The sequence below is a fragment of the Scomber japonicus genome, chromosome 6 (genome assembly GCF_027409825.1).
Source record: "Scomber japonicus isolate fScoJap1 chromosome 6, fScoJap1.pri, whole genome shotgun sequence".
Classification (NCBI taxonomy): Eukaryota; Metazoa; Chordata; class Actinopteri; order Scombriformes; family Scombridae; genus Scomber; species Scomber japonicus.
Genome location: NC_070583.1, coordinates 26268332 through 26288749, shown reverse-complemented (window position 1 = coordinate 26288749; position 20418 = coordinate 26268332). Strand labels below are relative to the sequence as shown.

At 43.1% G+C, this 20418-nt stretch overlaps 1 protein-coding gene across 1 annotated transcript; it reads left to right on the top strand.

Annotated features, from left to right (window-relative positions):
- Nucleotides 1–977: 977 nt before the first annotated feature.
- Nucleotides 978–19274, top strand: LOC128360325 (SH2B adapter protein 2). The gene is made up of 9 exons (XM_053320732.1): nucleotides 978–1155; nucleotides 9165–10104; nucleotides 14448–14549; nucleotides 14802–14893; nucleotides 15307–15407; nucleotides 15508–15669; nucleotides 15796–15998; nucleotides 16610–16784; nucleotides 18952–19274. The coding sequence occupies exons 2-9, from the start codon at nucleotides 9196–9198 to the stop codon at nucleotides 19272–19274; spliced, it is 2067 nt and encodes a 688-aa protein (XP_053176707.1). The 5' UTR covers nucleotides 978–1155; nucleotides 9165–9195.
- Nucleotides 19275–20418: the final 1144 nt, after the last annotated feature.

Genomic DNA, 20418 nt, shown 5'->3' with positions numbered 1-20418 from the left:
AAACCTTCCTTGAGCAGAGAAAAGCGCTTTTAAAAAACTGTGATGTCATCACAATGTAAAGTCTGTGGGCCGAGAAAGTCCTGGAGAGGAAACTATACTGTGCATATTCAGTGAGCCGTACAATGCAGAAGCAAACTGGAAAGCATGAAACTTTTTTTGGCAAATGTGCCACCTTGAATGGGCACCATTTTGCCGGATCCCAGCTCTTATAATACATCCATGACACTACTTTTTTTGCTCCACTGTAGAATTTTTGGCGGCACTATATTGTGGACATATTTACACACTCAGCAGTTGATGACTCAGTTTAGGTCACTTCAGTTTATCAACAACTGTGATTAAGAGTGAAACTTCTGAAGAAATGTTACAGAGTGACGTAGTTAAGAATTAATGTAAAATATTTGTTTTCCTTTTTGTTGTTTTGTCCTTTTGTTATTGCTATGTATTTATTTCTATGTGCTTTCTTTTTGGAAAATAGGTCATAAGGACCAAAATAAATGACTAATACTATGACTATTGTTTGCAGTAGTCATACAATGCAGTAAAATTAAATGTTGTGCACCTGAACCATCTAAAAAAATTCTCCCTGGTTCTGAGTTCTCTGGGCTAATCTTGTCTTCTCCTAGATCCTCCCCTCAGGATAAATGTGGTGCACTATTGAATTAACAGGGAGTGAAGTCCACACAGCCATGATCACTTCTGCCTCCAAAAATCCAAGGCGACAATCAAAATGCAAACTTGAAGCTTCAAAACATGGAGTCCACAAATATAATGGATGACATCAAGGTGGCACCATGCAGTATTTTTTACAGGCTATGGCTGCAGAGGGGATTCTTTATTTCAATACCTCGAGTGGCCACTGGGCAAAATTGGAGGCTTATTTGGAAAGAACCGGCCGGAAGCAGCGCGTAATGTGACTCTTGGTGACTTGACGGTGGTCGGTGGGCAGCAGAGGCAGAGGTACGGCTGAGGCACAGTGCGTCGACCGAAGAGATGGAGGGAGAGCTGGCCGGCGGCGAGCTCGCGTAAACCGGAGAGGAGGACAGCAGATGAAGAGAGATAACCATGTTTGATCCTGAATAGAAAAACATCTTCATAGCAAAGCCAGGATCGTCTCAGACCTCACCAGCGTCATGAAACCAGTCCTGTATTGAGGTGAGATGTGTTTTTATTATAGAGCCTCTGTTTTCATGTGAAGCTGATGTGAGGAGAGACAGGCTCAGATTTAGGTGATGATCACAACACGCATCCAGGTGCTGAGGAGGACAGAGAGGAGTGTGTCGGTGTGAAATCAGATCTGCGTTTATTATACGGTGGAGAACAAGTGCAGTGCGCTGAGACTCCCGTGTGAGACTTTTGAGGAGGGGGGGGGTCGTGGTGAAAGGGGGCTTCTCCGATAATCCATTTAATAGCCTTTAGGGAGAAAAAGTCTGATCAGTGACAGGGACGGGTCGGATCAAGGGGCCTGATGTGATGTGAACTGATGTGATGTGATCTATAGGGCCGCTCCAGATTATCCAAAAAAATCAGTGTACCGACTCGTGACTCCGACGCACGCAGCCTCCCATGAATGGGAGGCTGCGTGCGTCCTCCTTTCTGGACCCGGATCTGTCAGCCATTCAGCAGGAGGCTTCCCATTCATGAAGTCTAGTATACGCAGCCTGCACAACGACCCTCTGTTGGCTTTAAATAGGCTCCCTGGGCCTGCAGTAGGCCTGTTTTAGGCCTGCTATTGACTTTCTCTCATGTATCTTTTTATAGGCTACACGAGTCAGTTAATATGAAGCCTAATAAGTCTGATCTTAACAGTATAAAGGCCTTTACAGCAGTGTTGTATCATGATTATACTCAACTGAGGCAGTATTGCATCTAGGTAGGTGTTCTGTAATTTGTAATTGAATTCAGTTCTATTCAAACAGGGTTGTTGTTTTGCATCTCTAAAAATCAAATGTCACAAAGATGCAACACTTCTTTCACTGAAACTTAAGCTTTTCAGAGCTGATGCCAAGTGATGTCACTCCATCCAGGTGAGGGCTATATATCCTACAGAGGGGTGGACAGAATAATAAGAACACCTTACAATATTATGATACAATCTAATACAAACAGCACCATAAAAATGCCTCTTGCACAGTTGAATCTCTGCTTTCCCCCCTCTATTGCACCCTGAAGAAGGCATAGCTGAAACGCCGACTGTGCTTGTATGTTTTAAATTAATTAAAAAGAAAAAGAAAATATTGGATTGATTTTACTGCAGAAACAGTCAGTTGATTAACCAATTAGGTAATAAACAGAAAATCAATGTACTACAATTTTAATAACTGATAAATCTTGAGAGGATTTGCTGTTTTTTCTGTTTTATATCATTGAATATTTTTTTAATGTGGCATCTTAGGATTCATGGACAATTTTCTGGCATTTCATCAACCTAACAATGAATCGTTTAATATTAGTAATAACCAATAAATGAATCAATAATGAAAATTATCCTCATAAGGTTACAACTAATGACTAAAAGTGAAATCCAGATGCTGGAACCAGGAAAAGTGGGGTCTTTTTGCCTGAGAAAAGTCTTAAACAATGAATTGATTATCAAAATACTTGCTATCTTTCTGTTGATAAAGCAACTGATTCATTGTAAGCCCTACTTAGTTATGTGGTTACATCCTATACGTACATAGAGGCATACATACTATTTTGTCCACCCCTCTTGTTACCGTCATCAGTCTGTTTATTATATCAGCTCTGCTCTGTGACACTGAATTAAAAACTCATCTATTTCAGTGAGCGACACACTTGACGCTCTCACAGGTTGTGCTGTATTTCTCGTCTGTGCAAGAGGCCTGTGGTCATCTGTGAAATTAGTTAGACCCTGGTGGGTGAGAGACAGGAAATGGAAGTCCGTAGCGGAATGTGCATCTCCCACGCGCTCCATCCTTTATCACTGGCTGCCATATGGATGCCTGAGCTCACTCAATATTTACATTGTCACTCGCTCGCCAGAGAGAGAAGGAGAAAGAGCCTGCTGGTAGAGGACACGCTAATTAATGTGTTTAATATCTGTGTGATGAGGCCCGGCTACCGACATCATTAGAAGGGGCTGAAAAACCCAAAGGGAGAGGGCTGGGCACTGATCAGTTTGTTTATGTGTGTTATGTTTTTGGTGATGTGATGCTCAGGAGTGAATGTTCTTCGTCTTCTCATCACATCTGGTTTGTTATCACTGTTTGCATCTGTCTCGGTCTGCCCACACAGGCACACACACACACACATACACACACACACACACACACTGATACCTTTATGTAGCTGGGTGTATCAGTGTCGGGATCAGGACTGTCTACCTTTCATAATGTCTGCCTGTGTGCACGTCATATCCTCTAGTCTCACAGCGGAGGTAGATGCTCTCATCTCTGGTGGTCCTGTGCTGCGTTGGGACTCATAGAAACATTCCAGACAACATTCAGTTACATCAGGGAGGGACGCGGTTATCAGCTGCCAGGTCAAAGGTTGGTGACCAGATGCACAGATCCAAATGTAGGTAAAGGGATCTCTTACTGCTGACCCCTACTTCTGCTTTTTCTCATCTCCTCCCTTATCCGACCCTTTTATCTCACCCCTCATGGGATTTTTATCTCCCGTCTACATCTCCTCTGTTTCTCGTTTCCACCTCCAACATCCTTCTCCTCATGCAGCCAGTTTACATACTTTCCCTTCTTACACACATACACACACACACACCTGGATGTCTACTGTAATAATCTGTCTTTTGACTTGACTGGAGGTGAGTCAGTGTGTGATTTCCCTCCAGTGTCAGTGTCTGGTTTTGTGTCTGTAGCTGGAGTGCAGCTCCTCCTTCTGTGAGTGTACGCAGAAACAAAACAAAACCAGACATTTGCGTGCTGATATCGGCATCACTGTCAATTTTAAAGTTTGTGCTGCAAAATGAATCTTAATTTTAGTTCTAGTAGCAGATTTGATACTTCTGGCAGGCTTGATTCTGTCTATGTGACATATGTAATGTGCTAAATTACCTTATTATTACAACTGCAAGTAATATTTGTGACTGAGCAATTTCTTTTTCTCAATGAATCAATTATTCATTTGGCCTATAAATGTCAAAACATACTGATAGATGTCTATTGCAGCTACTCAGCTCAAAGTGATAACTTCAAAATATTGTTTGTCTGACCAACAGTCTACAACCTAAATATATTCAGATTAGTTTCACATAAGACAAAGAAAAGCAGCAAATCCTCCTAATTGAGAGGCATGAATAAGGAGGTGGTTGGTGTTTGCCTGAAAAAATACTGATTAATCAATTTTGCTTTGTCAGTTGACAGAAAATAAATCAAATTTGGTGATTGGTGATTTTTTTTTAAAAATTGGTAATAAATAATCCTTAGTTACAGCCCTAAAATAGTTGCCTGATTATGTTTTGTACTGGACTCATCAATTAATTGACTAATCATTTAATCTCTACTTATAATGGATACTTTTGGACATGCATAAACAGTATGCGAACATTATTTTAATGAACCAAGGCGGGTGTGTGTGTGTGTGTGTGGGGGGGGGGGGAGTTGGAGGGTGACTGACATAACAGCTTGTACATCTTCAAATGTCCTCATTCCACATTTAACTGCTGCAATATTTACATCTTATATAAGAAAACATAATTAACGGATTCACGTGGCGTTGGAGACGTTGTGTATGTGCGGCGCTGCACTGTACTGAGTGTGCTGCTAGCTGTGTGCTGTGCTGTGCTGTGCTGTGGAGCAGGCTAATCTTAGAAAACATGGCTGGACCAAAACTCCCCCGGGGTGGGAGCACAACATCACCAATCATCCTCATCAGCCAATCACGGAGGGTCTGCTGCTGGCATGAAATCGCTCGCAGCAACATGTGTGTTTGGAAATAAGAGTCTAGTGCACGTTAAAGTACATGTTTATCCCAGCGAGGACATGGAGGTACAGTATGTGTACACACAGCTTTAAAAACACAGTCCTAGTACATCCGTTATGCTTGGCTAGAGTACCATTTCCTCAGTAGCTCTATAGTACTGCCCACAACACCGCAGTATTAATCAGGCATATATAATTCCTGGCTCTGCACAGTTCAGTCCTGTGAGGGCTCTACAAAGTACACCAAGTGAACAGATCTTGTACAATGTGTTTTGCAGGCTGCAGTTGATAGCTTCTCCCTGCGCTGTAATGTCTCTTTCCTCTCCTCCTCAGTCAGTTTACTGTTACAGTCAGAACTCCCAACCATCTGACAGAGACATCAGCCTCGCTCCCTTGGGTAAAGGAGCAGCAGGAGGGGGCACAGTAGTGGTAGATTTTTACAACAGATAGGGAAGAGATACAGGAAGGGGAAAAGGCTTCTGAGGGATGAAGGATGGAGGTGAAAATCGCTCTGATTGGACCTGAAGCCAAGGGGAGTCGTGGGGATGCCTCTTCGTCTCCCTTTATGATCCCCTTGTCCCCCTTCAACACACTCCTTGATTGTTTTAGCAGCTGTCCTAAGTAGCAAAAACATGCCCCCTCCCCACCCCCTGAATCCTCCCTCCTCCTTTTCTCCTCTGCTGCTCGTTCTTTCAGTCAGTCCCAACACACAATTCCTGTTTTCGCTGTCTCTGCCAATCATTTTTGCTTTATACCCCTGTGTGCCTTTGCAGCATGTAGTCTGCTGAGCCTCTGAAAAACCCTAATGCTGTCCACTTCCTCCAGCGTCTCATGGCTTGAGTTTCATGCTGACTCGGTGAGCGAGTGTGTGTGGGCGCGGCACGGCGTACAGTCAGTTCAGTATCCTTGAGAGAAGCACATCCTCATCTTTGCGGAAGGGCAGGAGTTTGAGAAATGCACCTCAGTGTGTGTTGTTGTCTTTCTGCTGAATGAGTGAAAAGTTGGCCCAGTGCAGGTTTTTAAATAGCTGAATGGGTATTGACTTCCTCGGAGCCAGCGATAACACACACACACGCACACACACACACGCACACACACACACGCACACACACACACACACACACACACACACACACACACACACACACACACACACACACACACAAACTCACATGGGGAGAAAGATAATTATTACAACACTTAGTGATTAGCAGTTTAGTTTACACATCTCATGAGGCTTGAATGACTGAATGGGTGGATGTTTGGATGAATGAAGTGATGGATTCATGAATGAAGGCCTTAGAGTGGAAAGTGATCTTACCTTTTCTTCCATACATTTATCAGCTCGGTACTGCTTTCTAATAAGGCACCCTTTAAAAGAGGTTTTATAAGTTGTAACTATGGCTGGTTTATTAATGGTTAATAAAACATTTACATGCCATTGATTGCCAGGTTGCGAAAAATACCTCTATACTTTCTATTGGTCAATAACACAGTTATGAATGTTCTCAATCTATTTATGAATGTGTTTATGTTGTTAATAAAGGGTCTTAATACATCTAGTCTGCACTAATGAATCATTATAAAATGGATTTTAGTTCACATCTTCTGCAGCCCTTTTCCTGAAGGTAAATGGTCTATGGTAACTAAAAGGAGACACAATTATTTGAATTTTATGAGCAATCAAATACCTAATTGTTAAACTGAACCACTACTGGATATTAACTATGACTGTATAGTTTCATCCTCTGTCTCAATTTATGTGGTTCAAATTCCCCTCTTTGAAATAATCAGAAATGTCAAATTTTGCAACTTCAAAAACTTCTTTCAGTTTCAATGGAAAATTCACTTTTCTGGTGTTTCCTCGTTGGATCATGTGACTGACTGAAAGTAACCTGATAGATCAGAAGTCTAATCCATGGTTATCTTCTCCTTGGTGGCACAGATATTCAAATTTTTTCAGATTCGATTCATTTCAATTTAGTGCTCTAAGTTGTTCAAATTTCAACATGAGGTATTAAGTAGCGGTCTGACTTCATAATTAGCTGCTCATCAAATCCTGTCCTTTCTTTGCTTTCATGGTGGTCACACTTTCTAACCACTCAAAGAGACTTATTCACGTCCTGGCAACCCAACATATGTTGTCATTAATGGCTTGTAACTGAACTATTGAAAGCATTTCGATACAACCCTTTATAAAGGGTGCCTTATTGGATAGTAAAACCCTAAACTCAACCACAAATGTTAGTATATTTCTTTTCCTTTCTTTCCTCTTTCTCTCTGTCACAAATTCAAACATCTCCCTTTGTCTCTGTGCAGCAAGTCTCTGAAACCTGTTAAGATGTATTTCTGTCACTTGATGACAGGTTATGAAAGAACTCCCATCTCGGGACCTTTGGTTGTGATTCAGCTCAGGGCTAGAATGCTAAAACGTGGTAGAAAACAACAACACAGTACAGCTCATGCATGCTCCTCCACTGCTCAGACAACCCAAACAGTGAAAGAATCTCAGAAATGTCACACATCCAATCAAAACATCCCAAATCAGGACCCTCGGCCACCCACCTCTGCACAACATATAAAGTCATACAGAAACATGATGCAGGACTCAGCTTAAATTTGCATTTAAAATTCCACTGGGACACAGATAAGTGTGACATTTCCTTTTCTGTTTTTTTTTTTACATATTTTTTATTATTCACTAATCTCCCCCACTTCTTTACTTCCTCTGAAATTCTCACACCGGGTTTAAGCATCCAAGAGTTTTACGAGATGAGCTAAGAGATGGTCCTTCAAAGAGCAGGGACTCCTGTGTACTTTCCCTTATCATATCCTGCTTCTGATCTGGCATATTGTTTGTTTCAGATCTGCGAGTTTTTCAAAGGGGAGAGGGAAGCGGAAGAGGGAATGAGTGAGAGAGATTGGCTTATAGTTGAATGTGTGTGTCAGACTTAATTCCAGTGGAGACCGGAGAGTTTTGCACTAATCCTTTATGAAAAGACAACCCACACGGATGCTTTTGAAAATGAAAATAAAGCTGCTTGCAGGAGAAATTCCAGGAAACTCTGCAGTGTTGTCAGCGTGTATGCATGCATGATTTGGTTTAAGAGTGCAATTTCAGAAGCAAACATTTTGTGAGTGAGCTGCCAAGAGGAGCCCAGCAGCTCTGAGAATAAGCTTTCACAGCTTGGGGAGTGTTGGCCATCCCCGTGCGTATGTCGCCCAGCCTGCCCACTCAGACAATTTCCTTTTATGTGCAGTATTTACAGACGACAATAATAAAACCAACATGTGTTTGATTGTGTGACGCTATTCGCTGATGCTGATCTGCAGCTGTATTAGTCACTGATGTGCTGAGGCAGAGAGACAGAGAGAGAGAGAGAGAGAGAGAGAGAGAGAGAGAGAGAGAGAGAGAGAGAGAGAGAGAGAGAGAAGAGGGGGGTAAAACTGCCCTTGGATATTGCTACTGACACAGTGGTGGTATGACTCTGTGTTAAATCCCCACCGCAGACCAGAGAAAGAGGAGTTTTTTCAGTGATGTGATGTGGTTTGGCACTGCTTGGCCCTGATGTGGCCCAGAGAGGGAAGCCTACACACAAAGAGTAATAGAAGAATGTAAGGATGATTTGAGGAGAGTAACTATAGTCTGAAAAAACATTCATTATTTAGAGAAACAACTGTGAGTGAGACGGGAACCTACGATCACTCTTTGTTAAATCCAAGTCGCTGTTAACCTGCTCTGACAGAACACACTTCTAGATAATTTAGATAATCTGAGTGCTTGTCAAAAATGATCAATTTTCAAATCAAAATCAAGTGTTTTGGGGCTATTTTTGCTTTTATTAGACAGGGATAGCAAAGAGATGACAGGAAATAAGCAAACAGAGATTACTTGTAGCCAGACTCAAACCAGAGATGTTGTGATTACATGATTACGGATAGTTTGCAGTGAGATATTTTCCAGATATATTTGATCCCCAGACACATGCTAAACATCAGTATGTTACCAGTACACTATGTTAGCATGCTAATGTTAGCATTTAGCTCAAAGCACACTGAGTCTAAGTGCAGTCTGTCATGATATAAATATTATAATGACAGAAACAAGCTGGTTCAGCAGCCTGCTTCATTCACACAGCCTTATTCTTTCCGTCATCACACATGCAGGCTGTCTCATCTAAAGCCAGGAGTAACACAAATACATACTGCAATCTTTTGCTTGTATCCACACTAACTCTGTACTCTCTCTCTCTCTCTGTCCAGCCTCTCCTCGGTGGGTTGGCATGGCCCAGTGATGAACGGAGCGGTGGTGCCCGGTAGCCCAGAGCTCTCTTCCTCGTGCCCACTGCCTGACTGGCGAGAGTTCTGTGAGCTCCATGCTCAAGCCTCAGCTGCAGACTTTGCTGACAAGTTCCAGCGGTTCCTGTCTGAGAACCCGTGCTACGACTCGCCTGGTGCTGATGCCAGCTTCTCACAGCACTTTGCCCACCATTTCTTGGGGTGCTTCTCTACAGCGCTGACCCAGGCCCGGGAGAACCAGGCATCCTCACCGGGGGAGGACGGCTCCAGTGCAGCACCAAAGTACAGCATCGTTCCTTTCCTGGGAATCCAGGGCTGCCCACTGTCCTACGGCCACGACCTCTACCAGAGACGCAAGGACGCCGGGGCTTCAAGTGAATCCCTGGACAGTATGGACAGCGGAGGGGGAGGGATAGATGGGGGAGGCAGTGGCACTGCCGCCTCTCGAGGCCCCCAGCCGGCCCACAAGGTGTCTGCTCTGGGACAGTCCCGCAGTTCAGAGGATGTGTCTGTAAGTCATCCCAAAGCTCGCTTCAAGAAGGGCTTCTCCCTAAGGAACATGAGCTTGTGTGTGGTGGACGGCGTGAAGGAGATGTGGCACCGACGGGCCTCCCCTGAACCTGATGCTCCCCCCGGGGCCAGGAGAGCTAACGGGGCAGGAGGAGGAGGGGAGGCAGCAGGGGGAGAGAGGTGGTCCCAAAAGCTGCGCCTTCCCAGGGGTTCCCAGGGCCACAAGGCTGAACTGCTGGAAATCCAGAGAGAGGGAGCGCTGAGGTACATGGTGGCCGATGACACAAACTGTATGGGTGCTGCACAGTGGCAGAAATGCCGCCTGCTGCTGAGGAAGACCAAGAGGGAGGAAGGAGGGGAGAGATTCCTGCTGGAATTCTACGTACCACCCAAGGTACAGAAACACATACAGACATGGAGAACAGTTAGGGAACATGGATATAGTCCTGAGATGCTTTAATATAAAATATGTTATTCATTCATTCATCTGCATAACTTTGTACATTAAGAAACCGTATATACTTATATTTAATGTCCTTATATCTGCTCACAACTTTATTATAATGTGCTATAACCTATTTACAAAAGGTTTATGTATTGCTTATAAATACTAAACAGGAATTTCAAGTAAAATGTTACCTTTGGGGTCAATGTTATATTAACTTGTTAAACTGTTCACCAGGGCCAGTTACATTATAGTGAACGTTTTCCAGGTATGGGAGAAAGTAATTTCCTCCAGGTTCTGTGTCAAACCAGACAGACAAGCAAATTCCCAGTTTGTCAATTTCTAATTGAGGATTAGATTTAAAGATTAATTGAAAAAATGATCAACACATTAATTATTAATGAAAATAACACAGAAAGATATAAATTCAGCCTGATAATCCAGCCTCCTCTTGACCCTGAGTGACACAGCCTGAAGCCGAAACACACACATACACTCACATGCATGCATGCACACTTCACATTTGTCTATATGGGATTTCCAGATCATTGCCCCTGACCTTAAGAAGGCCATGAGGCTGTGCAGCTGAGTGTGTGTAAATCTGCCACTGTCCTTTGATCATGGCTGGTGGGAATGTGGGGATATGGCTGTGGAGAGAGGGGACGGTGTGGGGGTGGGGGGTAAGGACAGGTGGGAGGCAGGCATGGGAGGGGGTTGAAAGAGCTGATAGAGATCCGGAGACAGTGTGTGTGTGTGAGAGAGAGAGATAGAGAGAGACAGAGAGAGAGGAAGCTGTTACATTGATTTCTGTAAATGTAACGGATCGCAAAAGTTTCCCTTTCATGTGCAAAAAATAAATATTGATTGGGTTCTCCGTCTCTGGCGAACTGTCCACGGTGACAAACTGAAGAGGAACCGAAATAGTTTGTGAGTCACTCAAAACTCTGCCAAGTGAGAGCCACAAGGGGAACATATAAAATGAAACTTAATAATTGTGCTTCAGCAGTTTCATCTGTTCCGTTCTATTAACGTCCACACGTGGGAAATTTATTATCAGCTACTGATGAGGCTGAGATTAGGAGAGACTTCAGATCAGCGGTTACAGCCTTGTTGACACATAAATTAAACACACACATCTAGACGGGCATGCCCCACAGACATTCTCCAAGTTGTTTTATCACTGCTGTCCTATTCAGGTCTTACAAATCATAACAGTGCAGAGTCAACAGTGTTGGAAAGATAAACTGACTCATAAAATCTCACTCCTGCCTGCTCCTGGCTGACTAGCTCTGGCTCCGTCCCTGTCAGGGCCATCAATCTGCCGGCTGCTCTGTGTGGCAGAGACAGCACACTGCAGCACGCTAACTGTCTGCATTATGACACAGCAGCAGGCCCTGAGAGCACCCTACTGCTCCAAGTAAAGACAAACTAAAAGATATCTTCTTCTGTTTGCTGAAGGGCTTGTCTTATTTTTATTGATACTTGGCCCAAATGAAAACCCATTATTGTGGATGTGACAATCATAACTGTTACACTTATTAATGGATAGTCCGTCATAAACCAATCCTCACATGTCTAAATGCACTTTGGAAGAGTTACTGCTAGCTGTTATTGTTCCTCCTCTCCATACTGGCTGTGAAGAAAACGTGGCTCTCATTTGGTTAGTGTTGTCGGTTTTGTTTGTTTAAAGGGTAGCTTCGGCCAACTTGCAGGAAAACATATTTCTTTGGTATTTAATCACGCAGACAGTTTTGGTTTCCTTTGCTCTTCCTCTCAGAGATTTTCACCTTGTTTTAATTGAAATACTGAACCAATATTTTTATATGAATAATGATTCACATAATATGAGTAATCTGAGAGGGGTCACTCATAGTGATGAAACCGACAATTACCGTCCAACTATGCAGTCTCCCTCTGCTCTCTGGAGCTTTATAGAGTCTTTTAGCTTGTTTTGGTTTTACACCCCTCAGCCTTCTTGCTTTGGTTTAGTCTCACCACTTTCATCAGTGTTACTTCTGGATGCAGCCGGCAGCTGCTCAGAAAAAAAGGTCTGAAAGCTGACTGCTACCTACCCAGCACCAAACTAGTGACTCTCTGGTGAACATAGTGGAGCATTTAGCAGCTAAAGAGCAAAATATTCTCTGAGGAGTTAGTAGAGATCAAATGCAGTTTGGATTTACATTAGTGTGATGGCTAGACACACAACTACTACTGCAGCTACCACTACAATGACAAATATCTCAAAACATGGACAAATAAATGCAAAACTATCACTATGACTAAATACCACTAGAGATGAGGGAGAATAATATGATTTTTTGTAACTTGGACGAACCAGCTTTTTTTTAAATTGAGAAGATCAAGATGTTTAATAGTGGATATCTCATTTTCCTTTTTGCTTACAGCCAACTTCATTTCCTGTGAGACTATAAATGCTCTGTGGTGGACCAAACATCGTCATGGTCACTGGTTAACACTGCCTTGCATCAACTACACATTTCAACAGACAATAGCCACAGAGATCAGGCGTGCACTGTCCACTGTTGGGGTACAGGAAATGGTCAAATGGTTTAATACAGGAAGTGGTTTTTTGACATCCGATCCTCAGTAAGGAACTGTGGGCGTGGATGGCAGCCAGCTGCACAGGCATATCAAGATGAGAACAGTGTTACTCCAGACAGATCAGCTGATAAGCCTCTGCCAGACCATCAGTCAGCCTCTCTCTCGCTCTCTCGCTCTCTCGCCTCTCCTGACACACACACACACACACACACACAAACAAACAAACACACACCTACACACACGCACACACACACAGCTCACCACTTCGAACACACTCATTGGATCTGTTAGGATTATCGTCTGGATCCAACTCTCTGCAGAGGGCAAACTGAGGCCAGGCTGTTTTCTGTGATCACCCTCTTGTAAACTCTTCCTGTGTTATGTTTGTTATAGTCAGTCAGCAGGAATAATCGCTGAGGGGCTCAGGGAGAAATAAGAGAGCTGCAGAGTAATTTTGCAGATTGTGCAGTCTTCTGTAAACTCTTACTTCTCTTTTATATTCATATATGTTTGGGGGAACTTGTTTGATCTCAGGCCACCTGACAGGACGTGTAGCTCATTGCTGGCAAGGCTGTAGCAATAACTCAGACTGCTTGTTACCCCTTAATTATCATGTGTGAGGGACAATTTTGAGGGTTGGGTGCAGTTCAAACTAGAGACAGGGGATGTAGAGGCACTGTTTAAAACTACACCACTAATTTCAAGTTCTAAATGGGGATTTTTTGTAGCGAAATATAAAGGTCCAACTTTTACAAGTTACCTCTGACAGGATGTAATGAAGGAGTTATTTTAACTTTGGACCCTTTATAATTGCTTATGCTGTTTTTGGTGAAAGTACACAGGGACAAAATTGTACTACCATCCAGCGACAGAGATGATTAGAAGTAATGCTGCTGCTGCAGGTGTTTATTGATCCACTCTGGCAGCAAATAGTTAGTTATTTAATTAATGTCATCTAAAGCAGTGTTTCCCAACCCTTTCTGTGTGTGATGCTTCAATATAAAGCAAGTCTCATACTGTCACAGTTTGCTTGTCTGTACATGTTCAGCAGTTAAAATCAAGTACATTCTCCTGTTTCCTGTAAAATGGTTTAATTTAATTAATGTTGGAGGCCTGTTGGTATATAAATACATAGTATAAAATGCCACACTAAAAAAAAAATAGAGACAGAAAATAAATATACTGTTGTGCAGCTCTTCCTTGGATGTAATCCTGGAAATAGCAACCCCTATGATTAATCTCAGATTCATCTCATCTTGTGAGAGATCCACTCTCAGTATGGAAGCAACTGATCAAATTTGTGCTTTTACGAAGTCCTTGAAACACACATACTGTGAAGATGCAGTGAGACGACACAGTATAAACACAACATCTGCAGCACACTGTATATATTGTGTGTACCGTAAAGAGTGCACAGTACCTGTACCTGCCATGGTGACATTTCATAGTCACTATACCCCACCTTCACCAACAGCCTGCACTAGATGCAGAATATCCAGATTAAAGAGAAACTTAGAAGTTACATAATAAAAAGATAAACAAATATACGAGTACCATCAGAAAACTCCGAACCAATTTCCTCCCATCCAAGAAACCACTGATCTTAAGAGCAACATACTGCAGTTGTGAATTTGATTCTTTATGTCCATGTTGTTACTAGAAAAGTACAAAAAATATTCATAACACTACTAATATGAGTTTTTGTATGTCTGTTTGCATGTTTGTTCCAGTCCTCAAAACCCAAGGTGAGCATTCCTTTATCAGCCATCGTGGAGGTGAGGACCACCATGCCGCTTGAGATGCCAGACAAGGACAACACTTTTGTTCTTAAGGTAGAAGCTGCTCCATTTTACAGTCACATGTACACAACTGCATCTGACTCAGTTTCAGATCTAAGTGCTTGTAATACTCCATCTTGATGAAAAAGCTGTACTTGAAAACATAGTTTGTTGAAAGAACAGGTTGTTGGAAAATAAGCTAGCCTCTGCTGAGTTAACATTGGATTTGCCCTGTTCTGTACCCTGGGTTAGGGGTCCCTCAAACAGAGCTCAGTGTGTGATCACAGTGTTTGGCTGCTTCCACAGGTGGAAAACGGGGGTGAGTACATCCTGGAAACCATCGACTCGCTGCAGAAAAACTCCTGGGTTGCTGACATCCAGGACTGCTTAGACCCTGGGTAAACCACCAGATAAATATTTGCTATTGGCTGAAGGTGGAGAGAAGAGAGGGACAGAGGGATGGAGAGAGGGGGAAAGGGTGGATGGGAAGGAGGAGGGAGGGGTAACACACACAGTCATTAATCATTCAATTAGTGGAGTTTTTTGACAGGTTTCCTAAGCACAAACATGGGCAAGCTTGCACCCTCACACACACACACTCACACAGCTGAAATTCCTCCTCAGTTCCCCGGGTTAGAGGACGTTTGTCAGTGCAGCTCAGGACGTAAACAGAGAGATTATTTGTGTCCGTGTTTGTAGGATGTGGATGTGTGTTGAGTTGTGTGTTAGGGCGTAGTGGTGTTTGTTTGTACGTGTGTGTGCGTTGTGTATACGTTCTTGCGGTTCTCCTGACCTGCCCGCTTGTGTACAGTGACAGCGGTGATGACATCGAGTTGGCGTCATGTCCTCATGGTCAGGCCTCCAAAGATTGCTCCATGGTGGCCTCTTGCAGCTGTGAGCTGCTGTCTGAGGGTGAGAAAGACTTTTTCTCCAGCAGCACCTTCATGTTACATAACATTCAAATATTTGGATCCAGATGAATGTGTTAATATATATTGAAAAACATGTTTAGGTGTGCACCGTGCTCCAGAGAGGTCATGTTCTACAGCAGCAGAACATTACAGTGCCCCCTCAGTGCGTTGCAGGGAACCCCCATTCACCCAGCACCCATCGCACATGCCTTTAGAGCGTTTCCTCCAGTCCCCGGAGGCCCAGGGCTCCAACACTGCATCAGGTAATCACACATACATTTGTTTTTTCTTTCCAGAAACTCAATATCAAAGTTAGTGAATTATCAGGAAAACAGAAAAGGATTACAAGCAAAGAAAAGAAACATTAATTTGTGTGTGGCTCTACTCAGGTGGCAGTGAAGGTGCGAAAGACTCAGATGGCGATGCCAGCCTGGCGGGTTACCCATGGTTCCATGGCACACTGTCCCGTGTGCGTGCTGCTCAGCTGGTGCTTGCAGGGGGGGCCAGGAGCCATGGGCTCTTTGTGATTCGCCAGAGCGAAACGCGGCCGGGCGAGTACGTCCTGACCTTCAACTTCCAGGGCAAAGCCAAGGTGAGAAGATTAGAGACAGTAGAAGGGTGATATAAGTCATATAAAGTTAAGAAAATCAGGAAATCTTCATATTTGAGAAGCACAAACCAGCAAAGTTTTGGTATTGGTACTTTTACTCTAAATAATTAGATTATATATCATTTCCACACTGGAATACTTTTTCTTTTCATTCTCATGTCCCACCTATGGTCTTTGTTTTCAGGAGTATTACAGTATTATAGTAGACCAAGTTGCCCAGGCCCTGGAAAGATGCAGTAATGTCAACACTTTGTGTCCTCTTATGTAACACGATCCCAGCACATCGCATCCTGCCAGCCGGCAGTGTTGAGGAAGTGTCAGCTGCCGCCTCTTCCTCTGGTGTCAGTCTTAGCATTCTGTCACGTTGCTCCCACAGCGAGACGCCTCATAGATAATGTCCTGACCTCTGCCTTGGTGTGTCTGTTTCAGATGTTCATTTTGTCTCCCTCTTTAATTCTCTACCTTTCTTTCTTTGGTCTCTCACTTTCCCTCATTTCATTTTCACCACCTATATCACCTTCACTGCTTGTAATCAACTGACTTTCTCCTGTCGATTTCCCGTCTCCCCCTCCGTCCTTTCTTCTCTCTCCCAGCATTTGCGTTTGTCGGTGAATGAGAACGGGCAGTGCCACGTCCACCACTTGTGGTTCCACACCGTGTCGGACATGTTGAGACACTTCCATGCCCACCCCATCCCCCTCGAATCTGGAGGTTCAGCTGACATCACATTACGCTCCTATGTACAAGTGCAGAGAAGCTCTACCACAGGTACACAACACACCAACTTCTAACTGGAAATGTCCTCGATTTTGATTATTCTAGATATTCTTAAACATACAAAAAGACCTTTTCAGACTTTTCTTTTTAAACTGTTACACATTGGCCTGATATTTGTAGATAAGGACCTGTTGGAAAATTCTCAGATCCTAATTAGACTTTTAATTTGAGGCTTTAGGCTTTAGCTGTCTGAGTTAATCATATCAAGTGGATATCGGCCTCATTTACAGTCTTTTTGCATAAAATGTCTCCCTCTTGAGCGGTGGTTGAAGTACAGTAACAAAAAGAGGGACTTTAGCACTAATAAGGCTGTAACATTGAAAGATGTTTACTTGATTTGACTCATTTGGATGGCTGAAGCTTCATTTTAGCTTCAGATAAACTTTTAAGTACATTTTTGCACAGAAGGAGGACTAGATTTTGGCCCTTATGAAGGGATCTTCTAATGGTTAGTTTGAGCAGGAGGAATGATTATGGCAAGAATAACCTATTTCAGTGTTCACTTCGGCACCTGACTGTTGTTTTAAGACAGACTTAAAACTTGTGAACTCCTCCTTTAAAGACAGAGATGTTTTCTGGCTGATTAGGTCTCGTGTGGAAGTTTGGTGGAGTTGTGATGGGAGGTACCTGAGGTCACCAAAGTCCTACACTAATGGTAAAGTCTTAGGTTCATCTAAAATGTGCAATTAGGCAATTAAATAAAATCCCTGTGTGGATGAACTAAGGATCTTTTGGACTTTTAAAATCCTGCAGTGCTGTCATGAATTGTAAGACAAATGTATAATTTTGTGGCTGCACAAGTAGGCCTGGGTCATGTCCTATAAAATATTACAATAATACTATAAAACTAGAGCATGCAAAGATGTATTCACCTACACCTTATTTACATTTAGTAAATAACATGCACATTTCTTTTAAATCATTTTGACTCCAACATTGCACAACTTTCCATTTCACTCTGGTGGACAAACTATTAAATGGAAACTCAACTTCTAAATCACTTGAAAGCTATTGTTGGCATTTCTGTATTGCAATTTGTTGTTACTTATCAGCTGATATAGAATGAACACTGATATGATCAATCGGCAGTAAGCTAATATCAGCAGATATATCAGTTTACTTCTCCTTACGTTACTTGACGTTTAACACAACGCTTTCTAACATCTTTAAAATGCAAATGAAAAATTAAATTCATAAGAAATTAAACACTTGAATACACTTTGCCACTAAAGCCCTACTTTGTTTGGTAACAATGTCCAGGCTAAACAAAATGATGGCCACTGTTAGCAAACTTAAGCCAAATATTGCTGTGTAACTACAAGTCAGAGCACTCACGTTATGACTCTTCATGTGGTAATGTTACACTATATTCACAGTTGTCCCTGTTTAGGAAACATAAAGAGTCACTTTAACAAAAAACGTTAAAACACAGGATATTCAGGCTTTTGACTTGCAGACCTATAAAATAAGTTTATGATTTAAAAGCGAGACGACACAAGTAAGGACTTATATGAAACTATGTTTTTTTAAGCGTCTCAGCTTGACAATTGCCCTCTCAGGTCACCAGGATAATGGAGGGTGATTGGAAACTTCTGGAAATTTGGATGTGTTGATGGATCCTTATAGATGGAGGTTGAGCTGAAACTCACTGAACCTGCCCTCCCTCCTTCATGCTAACACTGCTCCTGCCCTCCACTCTCCTGGCATGGGATGAATGCCCTCCTGTACAGGAGAGTGAGGGGGCGATTATACCACAGGAGTTTTGCATGCAGGCCGAGACTCCGGCCCCAACCCACCCTCGTTGTCACAAAGAGGCCCTCTGTTTCGCCAAATGCTGGACCTACACACACTCACTCCCATGCACACACTTACATAGAGTGAGGGTTTGATTCAGGGTGTAAAAGGCTTTATTGATACACTGGTCAGGCGTGTCTTTGGCACCAGTGTTTTTGGTGTTGTTGCCCACCAAGAGAAAGGATAATAAAGGAAGCCAACACTGCCCGTGTTTACATGCTGCTCTATGAAGGAGCCTTTTACTCACTAATTTCTCAGCTAAACCGATTATCTTTTATCAGCAGCGTAGATAAATCTATATTATTGATGTTTCTCATGTTAAAAGATTTCTTCTTTCCACAAACTATCCCTGAATCTGCTACAGATGTGACTGTGCCCCCAGTCCTCACTCCACCCAGAGATGCAGGCTGCCGGACAGATTCAGCTCAGCCAGCTCTCCACCCCCCTGGGATCACAGCCTCTGCAGGGCCTCCTCCTGATACCCCCCTCTCCTCAAGCACCTCCTCTTCACCCACTGCCCTCCCTTCCCTCTCTCGCAGTGACCCAGGCACTGGAGGAGGGTTACAGAGTCGGAGCAACAGCTCTGAACGCCTGCTGGAGGCCTCTAGTGGTGCATCTGAGGACTACCATGATGCTGATGGGACTCGCAGGGCCCGAGCAGTAGAGAACCAGTACTCTTTCTACTAAATGACCCAGGGCAGACTTAAGTCATAGGTTCTGATTGGATGAGACACAGAAAGTTGGAGGTGACACGGGACACTCTGCTGATGGTGAAAGTGGTCCAAATCACTGGATCACACATTGTTCTGTTTGTTTGTTTTAGTTTTCAAGGCAATTTCCTGTTTCTCTGATTTGAGAGGTGAGATCATGAGGGAGCAGTGTGTTCACACTGATAAATCCCTCAGGCTGTGCGGCTGCATTTCAAAACAAAACTGTCAAGGCATTGTGAACAAAGAAAGAGTGTGCTACAGGTAAAACAAAAGGACATGTTGAGACCTAGATGTAGAAAACACAGCAGTGAAGATGGGTGTAGGTGCAGAAAGCAAGAGGAAGTCATCCAGTCAAGTCATATGGCTTTGATTCACCTCATCTGACCACTTCCTGTTCATCTAACTCGTAGTTCCCTGGGAGCAGGGCCTGTGTCACCACCCCGCTGACGGACAGAGAGGTTTGAAATGACCCCAAAGAAGCACTCTTTCCCTTCTGAGGTCCTTCGAGCTCCCGAGAGCATCCAGTTAATGTTTTTAAAGCTGCTTTGAGTCTGTCCCGGATATCCTCACTGTCCCTGTGGGGTTTCCCTACAAAGTCCTGCTCTGGGTCTGCTCTACTCTAACATCAGCACAGCAATCATGGGCGTGTTAGTGTTGCTCTGAGATGTTTTTCTTAAACGTGTACAGCCTAAAGGGTCTTAGTGCCTGACAATTACCTTGGACGTGAATGGACTGTTGCCCATAGCGACAAAGAAAGCTACTGTCAGTGATGATATCGAGGAGGAGGATCTTGCATAATCACAACAGCCCAAAAACTAAATGCAGGTGATTCTTTTTATTGTCAGTTTCTGCTTAATACACACTGAACATGCACACTGACACGGTTTTGTTCTCATACATTTATTGATGGCTGCAACATCAACACAAAACATCAGTTTCAAAATGTTAAAACAAACGTTAAAAATTCAGTTCAGTCTGTATGAAAATAGCGGTTCGGCTCCCATTTTGGTGTCATGCTGGGTTATTTCTATGAGTGTGTGGTGGTGTATTAGAGTCCAAGTATTTTTCAATGATATGATCAGTGTGCTACAGTAGTGTTTCTAAAACATGGTTTTCAAGGT